The 13,508-nt window shown below is 40.7% G+C and overlaps 1 protein-coding gene across 1 annotated transcript in view; it reads right to left on the bottom strand.

Moving 5' to 3' along the window:
- kcnn3 (potassium intermediate/small conductance calcium-activated channel, subfamily N, member 3) overlaps positions 1–13,508 on the bottom strand; it is a 60,684-nt gene that overhangs the window by 5,570 nt on the left and 41,606 nt on the right. The window contains exons 7-9 of the mRNA XM_030750642.1: positions 10,351–10,461; positions 1,582–1,709; positions 380–449 (exon numbers count right to left, since the gene is read on the bottom strand). Of these exons, the coding sequence (XP_030606502.1) occupies positions 380–449; positions 1,582–1,709; positions 10,351–10,461 (309 nt within the window). The remainder of the gene's footprint in view (positions 1–379; positions 450–1,581; positions 1,710–10,350; positions 10,462–13,508) is intronic.

Raw genomic sequence — 13,508 nt, 5'->3', positions numbered from 1 at the left:
CTCTGATTCAAATCTGTATCTCACTCACTCTCCTCTGTTTGTATCTCTCTCTTTCACAGCCACACACACACATACGCACGCACACACATGTGCACTTACATTCTCACTCAAACACCCACACAGTAACAGAAAAAACATGAGCACCCCCCCCTCCCTCCTCTCATTTCCTCCTCACTCTCTCACTCAGTCATCCCTGTTTTAACACTTCTTCTGGTTGCTAGGAGACGCAAAGCCACAGAAACGGGCAGGTCAGCATGGAAACGGAGAAATGCTGTGCTAAATTTTTTTTTTTGGGGTGGGGTGGGGGGGGGACAAAAGCATGTCAGGTATGAGTGACTAACCTGTACGCAAAAATGCAGAGCATTGATGTGTGTCTCACCTTTGAGAGATCCACTAGTGTGTTGGCCTGATCGCTGAGTTTCCTCTGCTCCATTTTCACACTGCGTAATCTGCAAACAGATGCACACATAAAACACACATGCAGGGTGGAAACCCAGTAAATATGCTGTGGTCGGACCAGAGAGTTAATCCCTCAGGGTTCAGACAACACCACTCTGGAGCGGTCACCTTGCCAAGTTGTACTTCATTTCTACCTGCAGTATGTCCCTGGATTTGAATGTACAAATGTACAATCACAGCAAGCACATAGTGTGGCCTGCAACATAGTCATTTTATATATATATATATAAAATTTTTATTAAGAAAACTTCAGGGGCACAAGACCTGCAGGAGGGAAATAAACCAACAGGAAAAAAAAAATCATTGCACTTCAGTTCAATTAAAACCTATTGGACTCTCAAAGCACAATACAATAATTGGTGAACTAACCTGTGTTTTCATAAAGCAAACCCTGTGAGGCTGATTTTATGAGACTGAACCTCCAACTGAGCCTGTCTCCCTGCTATGCTAACAGGTTTTAACCACAAAATGTACCGCTATTCCCACCAAGCCAGCTTGGCTACTGTGTTGACACAGCCAACCCTTCAATCCACAGTCCACATGCATAAGGATTAGCCTTTCAATATTAGAATTAAGAGTCTTAGGTCTCTCGACTCTGGCTTTTGAACCGTCCTTGAGTTGAACTGTTAAAGATCAAAGGATCAGGAAACATTAAAGGAACACTTCATTTAGATGCTGGACAGAGGATATCTAAAAATCTTTTTTATGTGTGAATTATGCTCTATGCACTTGTAACACCAGCAACACTTTTTGGGAGAGATGATAGGATGATCAGAGTGTCTCTAACAGTACACAATGCACTGATTATCCATTCCCACAAGTGTATTTGCCTGGAATGAACCTGCCCTTTAGTAGATGATGAATCACAGCGTGTGTGTGTGTGTGTGTGTGTGTGTGTGTGTGCGCGCGCGTGTTTGTGTCTGTGTGCGTGTGCGTGTGTGTGTGTGGGGATTAATCCATTTTATCTGATGATCAGTGTTGATTCAACCTGTGGGTGGATAGAAAGTACAGCTGATTTCAAAGGCTTCATCAGCTCAGCAGCGCCGTCATGTGCTTTTTGCTCGTGTGCACGAGTGTGTGCATGTGTGGATGTATGTAGGTGTGTGTGAGGTGCGGTCTCACTGATGTATAGCCTGGAGGAACTTCCGTTGGTGTTTGCGGACTCTGGAATGGTCGATCTTCTTCATTAGCTTGGTGTGTTTGTAGATGAGCCAAGTCTCTCTTAGTACGTTAGCAGCTGCATTCTTTATCTGGTCCCAAAAACAATAAACACACACATATACACACATATTGTTAGCAACAGGTGGTCCTTGGCAACTGAAACTGGCAACAGGTTTGCCCAGCCCTCTTCTCTTTCTCTTTTTTCCCCTGGTTTCTCTATTATCTATGCAAAGGAAAAAGCTAAACCATCATTCTCTTCTTAGAGGTTGCCCTCATTCTCTCTGTCTCTCTTTCTCTCTACGCATACCGGCTTGCCTGCCAATGCTTTTCATGTGTGCATAAACAGCTCTCTCCTTAGGGAGATTGGCAATGAGAACCAACAGGAGTCTCCCCCTCACACACACACACACACACACACTTCTCTCTTCTCTTGGTCTGTCTACATGCCACATTATATCTTAGACTTATTCAAATGGGCTGCATTATCCTGGCTGGCTGAAGTAATTCAGCGCAGCACCATCGCAGCGTATTAAAACTAGTGATCTTCTATTTAATTATGACAACAACTGAACGCAACAATCGTTGCACAGTCACTGCACTCAAACTAGATGTCAAAGACATTCCTCATCTTTACAGAGTAGGAACATTAGTCTATGTAATGATGCTCAGTTGTGGAGAGCCACTCCAAGATGGTTATTTTTCTTCGATTCATTTGTTTGGACCAGCTGAATGTAAGATTTCTATGATTTAATAAAATGCTGATTTCAAATGTCAGTATCTGATCATTTTCTGTAGATAAATATCAGGATTCTTTTACCTTCACACGTATCCATATTTGCTCCTGTATATTTCATGTATTTTATAGGTTGCTATGTAATTACAACACAGGGGTCTGACACCCATCGAAAAAAGCGAGGGTGGACACCATAGAGAGGGGAGAGAGAATCTGTAAGGACATAAATTGAATGAGAGACTTCAAAGAGATGCTGAGCATTGAACAAAGAACAATTATACCCCCGTCTGAGGAGCACAAAAGACCCCGGCAGCTTGGCTAATCAGCACCCATCCACCGCAGTCAAGGACTGCTCACTCACATACACGCCTACACATACACACATGCAGACACACACACACTATTGGCTACAGATGAAGAGAGTAGGAGGCTGTGGGCCTTGCAGATGTGTTTTCAATAACACAGAGGAAGTCAAACCAAATACAGATCATCCAGCAAACTATAGATAATATGTGAGGCCCCCGTGATTCACCAAATTCTACATGTTGCCAACCACATTTAACTTTTTAATTTTATGCTGCTTGCTCATAGAATATTAAAACATGGCATGTAAATTTCATAAAAAATGAAATCCTACAAAATAAAGCACATATTTTTATGTTAAAATGAATGGCATGACATAATTTGATTGTGCAGGGCTGAAAAATAGAGGTAAAACTGCTATCCTGAGATTTTCTGAGTCTCATCTTCCAGTGTGTATCAATGGGATTACAGAACTCCCAACTATGTGGCAAACACAGGCACTGACAGACCTACAAAGACCTTAAAGAGGCATCACAAGCATGACATGTTGTCAGTAGACCTAGGGCACTAATGTTGTTAATCTCTTCATAGTAGCACGTTTTTAGACAGTCTAAATCTAGATGTCTAAATCACAGCTACATATGCTGCTGAAGAGGATACATTTAAGGATGTGTTAATTAGTGTTAATTTGCTTGGATTATTATTGGAACAAATGCAGTTCATCTAGTTTTTTTTTTCTTTACAGGCCGGGATACTAAAGAGCACATTCAGTACTGGTTAAAACTACAAGCCCTGTGGTGAACTGAAATGCCAGATCTTGTTTATCACATGATTAATCACTGCTGGCTGAGTGAAAAATGATGATTGATGGCATCTTGTGTCTGACTGAATAGCAGGCTGTGGAAGTTTTTTCACAATTTTCAAACTCAGGTCCACCATTGCGGAGGGAGCCTGTACCACTGCTGGCCATTTTTATTTTATTATTATTATTTTTTTTTTTTTTGCAGACAATGACAAAGCATCATTGAAATCCTGGAAACAAAAAAATTAAACCTAACTATTTATTTTTTTTGCAAATACCCCACCACCAGCACGCTGTATTTAATTGTCACTCTCCTCCTGTGAATCAGTGTAGATATTGACACAAAGACAGCAACTCCATTAACAAAACTAAAAGACTCAACATGAACTGCTAAGAATACACCACGAGAAACCAAACGACAGCAGCGGCAGCCATTCCTGGACCATATGGCTTGTACTTGGGCAACCCTGTTCGAGCCATCTGGCTGCTTTGGGTCAAAGATCTGTTCTGACTGCTCCCCTGCATGGCACACCTTATGGCAGGTACATGCAAAATCTGTTAAAGCAAGGGGCTCCCACATCTCAGCATGTTATGCAGTTGATGACATATTGCAGAATATATATCAATCAGCAGAAACAGAAACATTTTACTGATGTTACTATATATAATACCTGTATGTAACACAGTAATCACACTTTGTATTTATTAAATAAATATGAACGCAAATACTAACACTGAGAAAAGAAGAGATAAAGAGAAAATAGATTTATTTTTTCTCATCCATTTGTGTAGCATTGGAAACAAGATCAGAGGTAAAGCTGAGGTGCTTGATTTGTCCAACCTAAGAAAGACTCAACCCTTTCTGTCCTGGAGGCCCCTGTACCAGGATTATAGAGACACAACCAGTGCCATTTTCAAAGGTTGCCAAATGTGACACATTCACTTAAAAGGCAATAGGCTTATTGGTGCTGTGAATAAAACGGATGCAGAGTTTTAGACTAGATTCAAAAACATTAGTGTCACTGACTTATGTATCCTCACGGCCACTTTATTAGGTACACGTGTTCAACTGCTCATGAAGGCATTGTTAATGCAAATATTTAATCAGCCAATCCCAAGGCAGCAACTCAATACATTTAGACATAGTCAAGATGACCTGCTGAAGTTCAAACCGAGTATCAGAACGGGAAGGAAAGAGATTTAAGTGTGTTTGAATGTGGCGTGGGTGTTGGTGCCAGACAAGGCTGGTCTGTGGATTTTCCAAACTGTTGATCTGCCGGGATTCTCTCGGGTTTCCAGAGAATAGTCTTAAAAAGAGAACATATCCTGCAAGCAGCGGTTCTCTAGGTGAAAATGCCTTGTTGATGTCAGAGATCAGATTGCTTCGAGCTCATATGAAGGCAACAGTAACTCAAAAAACAACAACAACACTCGTTACAACAGAGGTATGCAGAAAAGCATCTCTGAATGCACAACATACTGAACTGCTACAGCAGCAGTGTAATGGTGCGGGGGATTCCCCTTAGTATCAATTGAGTATTGTTGACCATGTTCATCTCCTCTTGACCACAGTGTACCCATATTCTTATGGCTACTTCCAGCAGGATAATGCACCATGTCAAAAAGCTCAAATGGGTTCACTGTAATCAAATGGCCTCCACAGTCACTGTATCTCAATCCAATGGAGCACCTTTGGGATGTGGTGGAACAGGACATTCAGATCATGGATGTGCAGCTGACAAATCTACAGCAACTGGGGCAAAATCTCAGAGGAATGTTTCCAATGAAGAATTAATGCAGTTCTGAAGATAACTCGGCACTAGCCAGCCATACCTAATAAAATGGCCTGTATAAGGTTGCTATTTAAATGCACATTTTTGAAGAGGTTTTCACATCTCATTCTGGATAAAGAGTCATTATATTTCAAAATGAATCCCAAATTTCGTAATTTTGGCCCTACAGTTTTGCAGCTGTAGATTAGAACTGGAGATTTTTCCTCAGTTGGACATTTAAACAAAAGCCTTGGGCTTATGGGGTTAATGACCTGTGCGTGCACTTAGTAATTAGGTTCTGAGATGCTGGACACACAATGCTGTTTTTTCAGGAGATCAGAAAACAAACTCATCCATGTGCCACTGTGACACGTGGTCTTACCTGCTCTGACCTTCCCCTCACAGACAGGGTGTCAAAGGGACAAGGAGACGCTTAGGCAGACACACAAACATGGCCACACATAAGGAAAATAATCACTATCTCAACATCCAAAACAAAGCAGAGTGATGCCCTTAGGCTCAATTAAAAGGTGAAACAAATCAATAAAATCTCACAGAGCACTTAAAATAGTTAAAATAATCACTGGATCCTATTGGCAGTTTAAAACATTTTTCTCTCCTGAATTCTCCATTAGAAGGAGGATCACATGCAGGTCTGACTGGTAAAAATGGAAAAACATCAATGAGATATGGAAATGCATTAAATGAATTGTTTTGTTACTGTCACAATATGACTACACTAATAACCAATAAAGTGGCTTGCATATAAATTAAAAGGCTGCTGAAAGTCATTTTTACTGTGTGGAGTGGAAGCTAGCTTAGTGGAAATCTTCGGGGGTTAGATTGCTCCCATTTGGCTAGTGGTGTAAACATTGGAAGGCACTGCAGCACCTCCTCCTTGGCCAGCATCCAGAGTGCACTCTGAATATTCAGACAGGCTCAAGATCTGAACGTGCCGCAGGGACTCATGAAAGTGCCCTGAATTAAGCAATCGTCCAGCGTGGAATCAGAATATGCATTCAGAGTGCAAACTTTTTTCAGTTCCCAACTTTGGAACAAGATTTTAAAAGCCTGAAAAAAAAACAAACAAAAAAAAAACTAATGGCCTCAGATACAAACACTGTCAGCCACAGTCACACGGTCAACTGGCTTATTGCTTCAATAAGTGGAATTTAACCCAGGAATTTGACATCGTAGTGCCATCAAAAGGAAGGAGATGTTAGCCCACTGACTTGGCATCTGAGTAAGCATATTCTCCTTTTCTCGGTGTTGAGTGCACTCTCTGAATCAACCAAAGCTTCAGTATGTGGCCACAAAAAAGAAAAAAAAAAACCCCAAACAACAGCTGCAAGCAGAATGACGGCCTTTTAAACAAACTAAGCATCAAGAAAAAAAATCTTGACATCAAACAACAGCACTTCACATCTCAGACATTGTCGACTTAAGGACTAGGTTAACTGCTATTTAATTAACATTTGCATTAATCCTATCAAAAGGAGAGACTTCAGTGAGCACTGCATGAAAATTAACCCTGTGCATCAGTCTCTGGAAGGAAATCATTATCCCTGATAAGGTTATTAGGTTCTCCACACCCAGTCCGCACTGCACAAGATTTCAAGATATCAACTTCAATCTTGATAGCTGTGTATAAAAATCTAATCTGAGGATGAAAGCAGAAAGTATTCAAATCATGAAAACTGAAAGGATTTAAAAATATGTTTAAAAAAAAAAGGGTAAAAAATAATAAGGAAAAGTTCATTTCCTTATTATTTTTGACCCTCGCTTGATTTTTTGTTTTTTTTTTTTGATTTAGGCATCTGGCTCTGATTTTGTTGCCGGTAGATAACCACACCCTATTCTTTACACAACATTACAAAATTACATTAGATTGCACAACACCCTGTTCAGATCAACTAATAGCTTCTCCCTGGCATTTAATTGACATTCTTGTTAATCCTTCAAAGGGAACTAGACAGCACTGCAGCGAGTTAGAAAGACAGAGTGTGTGCTCTCCTGTCTGTTTGTGTGCGTGCGCACATATGATGATGGCAGGATGTTGGAGCTATTGTTGCATTATTTATTATAAAGCTTTGACTGATTGTATTCTCTTGGTACAAAGATGTGGCAAAGAATGGCCCCGACTATGTAAATCAATGCGCACACAACAGCTTCAATCATTGGTCTCTTAGTGATAGAGGGCAGGAGACAATTACCACAGCGTAAACCGTCGACCCTTTGAAGGGAAATGTCACCAAGCAGCATGGTGCATATTGCTGTATGAGGCCTCAGTTACTTGATGAGCAGGTTTATTAAGATCCTGAATTACCTGTATTGATGATGGCATTTACTTCAAAATATAAAATATGATCTTTGTGCTTCAGGGGCTGATAAAATTGATCAGTGTGACAAAAAAAATACAATACTTTTCTAGTTACCAATAAAAGACATCAGGATTTGATGTGACTTTCCTCAACCTTTACACCTTAAGGCGTATATGTAGCGCAGCAGGTACGTTTGTAATTACCAGGAGGTTTGTGAAAAGATTGCAGGTTAGCCCAGTAAACGATAAAAATTGATTTGATTATAGTATTTAGTACATTTACAGCCACAATTACCAGCTACACAAACTACACAGCCTCCACATAACCTGATCTGAATTGTGCTGAGCAGAAAGGCTGAAAAGGGTACAAAACTAATGGATAAATGATTGATATGTACATTGTCTGCCCCTTGAAGAGGTGAACATAAATTTGCATTTTAATGAGTAATATGAATGCAAATCAAGCTAACTTGCTGAAACAAGAACACAAGTCTTTAGGCATGCTAGTGAAGCTGTGCTTTGAGCTAAACTGATCATGCTAATATGATCACTACACTGCTTTACCAGGCTGCCAGCAGGACTAAAGGCTACAGTATTCACTGTACTGATGAAGAAACTTTCTACCAATAACAAAAAACAATAACAAAACCAAGTTTCAGCTGGCAAGGTAAAACAGATTTATCAAACTTCTAAAATTAGAGAGCACACTGTACTGCTGCAGAATTTAAATAGCTACCAGTTCAATAATTAGGCCCCAGTCACACACAGAATGATTGGCAACCACTTGCAACTGGTTGCTAGGGAAAAATGTGAATTCCCCCAACTGGTTGCAGGAGGCTGGTGGCAGTTGTGGTATAATGGCTAATATAATTCATGCAGGCCTTCAGACCGTTCAGTGACCCTCTGGTAACCATGGGTTTTTGCAAGTTGCCTGCGAACACTTGCAAACTACGTGCTGTGGTAGGGTTTTAAAATGCAGCATTGATAAACATATATAGCCTAATGTTTTTGGTCTTTAGAGCAAATTATACAGTTGTCATAAATTGTAAAACTGTATAATTTTTATGTTATTCACCCATTTATGTTATTCCAGGGTAAAGATCTACTTTGCAATAGGAATTATGCAAAGTTTCAGGGGTGCTTTTACATTTTTTTTCTAGCATCATTTTGTCAGGAGAAAGTTTTAGAAAACTACTTGAACAAGGTCCTTCAAAAGTTTTCAGGGTAAATATCTGGTACAATGACTGTGGATATGGACTCTCAGGAGTGAGGCTCAAGTTAAGATAGAGTGATGGATGCTTGAATTCCCTAAAATATCTGGATGTCTAAACTCTTACAGCAGATTTGGAGGCCCGCAGAAACTACAGTTTTGTAGGTAAGGGACAGATATTTATTTACAGCTTCTCCTATACAAGGTGCATTTTCCAAGTGTGACACCTTATACCATATAAAAATTAACTTTATTAGACAAAGCAAGTTTCTGTTAAAGCCAAAATTTCTGATGGTGTTATCTCTCATTTTCCTATTATGAATTTCTGAAATACTCACATTTATGCACGGCACTCAAACATTGTTTTGAAAACAGAGCAAGAGGTTTTAAGTTCATTTACCAAAAACCTATTTAAAAAAGGCAGACTGGAGGCTTGGACACAGCTGTCAGCAATACAATTTATAGTCACGTGGGCAACAGCCTTCTTTTATGTACAGTCTTTGACTAAAAAGCCAGGAAGCCAAAAATCCAAAGATGCCAAACTGGGGACTACCAAACTCTCACTGATTCATCCTTTGAGGAATATCTGCCCACAATTTAAGGCAATCCACTGAATTGTTGCTAAGATATTTCAGCCTGGACCAAATGACGGACAACTAAAAATCACTGTGTTTCACATAAAAAGGTCATAATATCTTATTTTGAATCATAAAGGGTTAATTTCAGATTCATTCAGTTTGCAAGAAATGTCCACCCTCACAAACACTCATGTAGCGCACGGTTAAGGATGGTAAACATCTTTTGAAAACAGACCTTGTTTGACCTGGCCAAAGACTGCGGGAACATAAAGGGAGAGTCTGGCTCCAACTGACACAGAGTCTATTTGGTTTCTTTGTCAATATCTTACCCACGCTCAAATTATTGATCACCCCACCCCATTCAGTCACCCATATAACCCTGCTGCCATCATGTACCCTACATATTTGATATGGGAGCTATTTTTAAAACTTGGATCTTTCAACAGTATGAAAAATTGAAAAGGACCAGAGGAGGGAGGGAGGGAGTGAGAGATGGGGTGGGGGACGGAGCCTGGGAGGGGGCAAGAAAAGGAGAAAGCGGTGGAGGAAGGAGAGGAGCGAACGTGACAGATAGAGAGAGAGAAAGGGATTTACTGTAAGAGAGACAAATGTCAGAGGAGAGGGGAGGTGTGGGAGGAAAAAGATCGGAGATGGAAAGAAAAAGAGAGCGACGGTAAGCGAGGGAGCGGAACAGAGAGAGGGGGACAGAGATGACCTTTTATTGCCTTCGCTCACTCAAATAACATGGCACTCTGTCACAACAATACAGGGTGTAATGTGCTAGTTGGGGAGGGTGAAGCAGTGGCAGTGAAAGAACAATCCGTTTAGCCAGGCTCTCGATGCCAAAAAAAATTCTACAGTGTAAAATCACCTGCACTGGACATAAAAACTGCACTTTTACAAATCACAGCTGCAAAGAGAATAAGTGCTCTTTACACGCTGTAGCTTTGCTTTATTTCTGCTTCAGACAACACATTCATTCACACCACTGACATCGCACAAGCCTACACACCCTCTTGGTGAGTTGCGTGTCCATCATGAAGTTGTGTACATGTTTCTCAGCCTTGGTCAGCTCCAACTTCCTGGCTACCACGGCAACCACCAGAGCCGTACAGCCTGCACCCTGTGAGAGACAAGCCGGGAGGGTGGAGGAGGAGAAACGAGAGCAACGCGTCAGTCAGTACAGAGGTGGAATTGGTAAATCTGTGGTTTTTGGACAGGGAATTAGTTCAGATGATTGAAGGGAGCAAGGACAAATATGAAGATGACAGAAGGAGAAGTGAATGGGAGAGAGGAGAGGATTAGGAGGAATAGCTCTGTTCCAGATCCACATTTCCTCATGTTGAGAGGCAAGCCAAGTCTATTTTCACCTCCAATCCATCTGGTGTGAGATGCCTTCTATATCGCCTCTATATGTAGCTGAAAAATGTGCCCCTTACAGATAAAAGAAGAAGAAGAAGAAAAAAAACTCAACGACTGACACCAACTAATTTCATTTAATTGGATGTTGTCAATCTGAATTATGTGGTGTCAGTCTTCTCCTGTCACTGGTGGCTTGAGGCCTGCAGGATGTGTAAAAGTGTAAAACAGGACTAGTTTTTCTGTATCTCAGCTCAACCCACGTGGGACTCCCGGCAAATTCATTTGGGAGAGAATGACAGCAGTCTCTCAACCAAAAAGACATGCTTGAGAGGAGAAGAGGAGCAGGAACACAGGGAAGAAGACAGACTTAATTAACTTTTAGATTAGACACTGTTTTCAATGGGGCTGTTGAGTGCTCACAGGTTCCTCTGAAGGGGCAGGCACCGAGAGGAAAAAAAAGGGAGAAGGGAAGAAAAGATAAAGAAAGTAAAGAGAAATGAGTAAATATAAATGGAGAAGGAAGGAAACACGAAAGAGACGGATGAATGCATGAGGCGAGGGTGTGCACATGGAATAGGAGGCGAGAAAAATGGAGAAGAAGGCAATGTTAATGAGGTCACATATCCCCTGATAAGTAATGAATTAAGATTAAGAGTGTTTAATGAAAATGTATGAGTGTCTTCCTTCCTGCCTGTAAGTGTGCGCATCACACAGTTGGCAGAGTATAGGAGTGACAGAATAAAGAGATATAAGGAGAGAAACATAGTGAGTTAGAGCAAGAGCGAGGGAGCATGCAACATTTTGAAGCGTGCAGGAAATAGCCAAGACTTCCTCATGCACACTCTTGAACGACAAGACAGGTTTGCCAAAAATAACCTTGGCTGGGTTCAGTAAAATGTAACGCACAAACAGGCATTAGTGCCCACGTCTATACACTCATCCACTCTCTATTTGTGTTTATTCAAAAACTATGAATAAAATATGATGAGAGCACATGGAAACCCCTTAGAGCATTTGTACATGTCTGCGCTTTAGGGAAAAGAGCCCTCTGTTAACAAACACCACAAAATGCAGCGCAGTGTGCACATGGTCACAAATGACCTCCTTGGTCAGAAACAGCTGGGTACTGATTGGTTTGTGAGGGCAGGCTTTGTGTGTATGTGCACACATGTGCTGACGAAGTGCCAGCATATGTGCTTATATGTCAATTTGTTTGTGCATGCATCGGTATCTGTTTGCTTCCAGCGGGGCTCCCTGTGAAATGTCCACGCAGTGACACGACTGATGATGGCTGCGCTGCTGTGATTTCTTTCATTTACCAGGGTGTTTCCCTTGTTTCTGTCAGTACAGCGCAGCTGTCTACCCACACAGAAAAGGGGGAATCACCCATCTGTGCCTTTGTGTAACACCCACACACTCCAGGTAAAAAGTGAATGTAAAAAGCAGTGGAAAATGGTTTCCAAAACAGGTCAGTGGGAACATACAGAGCGAGGAAAGAAAGATGCTAGAAAAAAACCCCACTCTCCCCCCAAAAACATTTAACATGCTCAATTAGTCTTCAAAATCAAAGCACTTAGAGCAGAAAAGGCACAAAAAGGTTTAAAATGGTAGCTTGTTTGCATCTATTTAACCTGCAGCCAATCCATAACTGCAAAATGACACAGTATGAATTTAATGCCCCCATTTAGGATTAATCTGCATTATATAAACATTTGATGTATAGCTCACTGTAATGTAGGTATACAATGTGTCACTTTAAAGGAGACCTCCTGCTCCTGAATTTAATTGTATACATAATGCATTCATACTAAAGGAATCCTACCTTTGTGATTTTTTTTTTCCAGCCCCATATTTTTGTTCTTGGACTCCACTGAGGTCAGTTTGTGTGATTCACAGTTCAAAAACCCCTCATTTATCTCATCTTGGCTCTTTATGTAGCCCTCTGAGTTCATCCATTGAAAACAGGCAATCTCTTTAAAGACCCATTCCTAAAAGCCCACTTTCTTCTGATTGCCTGCCTTTTGACTGGTTTCTGTACGCACAATCTGGTGCTTATGAGCACTGCAGCTTCCTGTAGCCACTGTGGATGTTCTGAAAACAAATTGTAAACCTTCTACAAAATATAAATTCTCCATCTTCATTGGAAATGGCAACATCTTAAACCAGTCTCCACATATTTGTGCCCGAGAGTGGACGACATCATAAGCAACAAAAGCTTTGACTGAAAACACAGGCGGCTCTACCGCTGGCTGTATGCTAAGCTTTATTGCCGCTAATTTGATTTAGCTGACCTCTTGACTGCTTTTGTGGTTTGGAGCATTTTTTTTAATGCACTTATCCAGCAAATAATATGGCTTGTGTGACTAACTGCACAGCCTGTAGAAGTCTGCGTTTAGTAAGTGTAATTTATTTGTATGATACACAACCCTTTTATTGGGTATCTGTGTGTTGCATGCAGTTTATGGATGAAGCTTGCGAGCATTAGCTAGCTTGGTTAGCTGAGATGTTTGAGATGCAAAAAAAAAAGAGAGAGAGAAAGCTCAAAATAACCTTTTCCAGATCAAAACCTTTTCCACTTTTTAATCTGAGCTATAACCTGTGCAATTCAAGTGAAAAACAAACTGAAATATTTTAGGAAACCAAAAAAAAAAAAAGAAAAGAAACTAAAATAATACAGTTGTATCAATGTGCACATCCTCTTTTAACTGGGGATGTGGCTGTCTCTAAAATGAGCTAGTCACTTTATACAGTTAAAGTAACTAATTTAAAATCAAAGAAAGAAAGACAAAGCTGTAGAGGACGTTCACC

This window comes from Archocentrus centrarchus, chromosome 16, assembly GCF_007364275.1.
Source record: "Archocentrus centrarchus isolate MPI-CPG fArcCen1 chromosome 16, fArcCen1, whole genome shotgun sequence".
In the NCBI taxonomy this organism is placed as follows: domain Eukaryota; kingdom Metazoa; phylum Chordata; class Actinopteri; order Cichliformes; family Cichlidae; genus Archocentrus; species Archocentrus centrarchus.
This window is presented reverse-complemented; position numbering and strand designations above follow the sequence as displayed.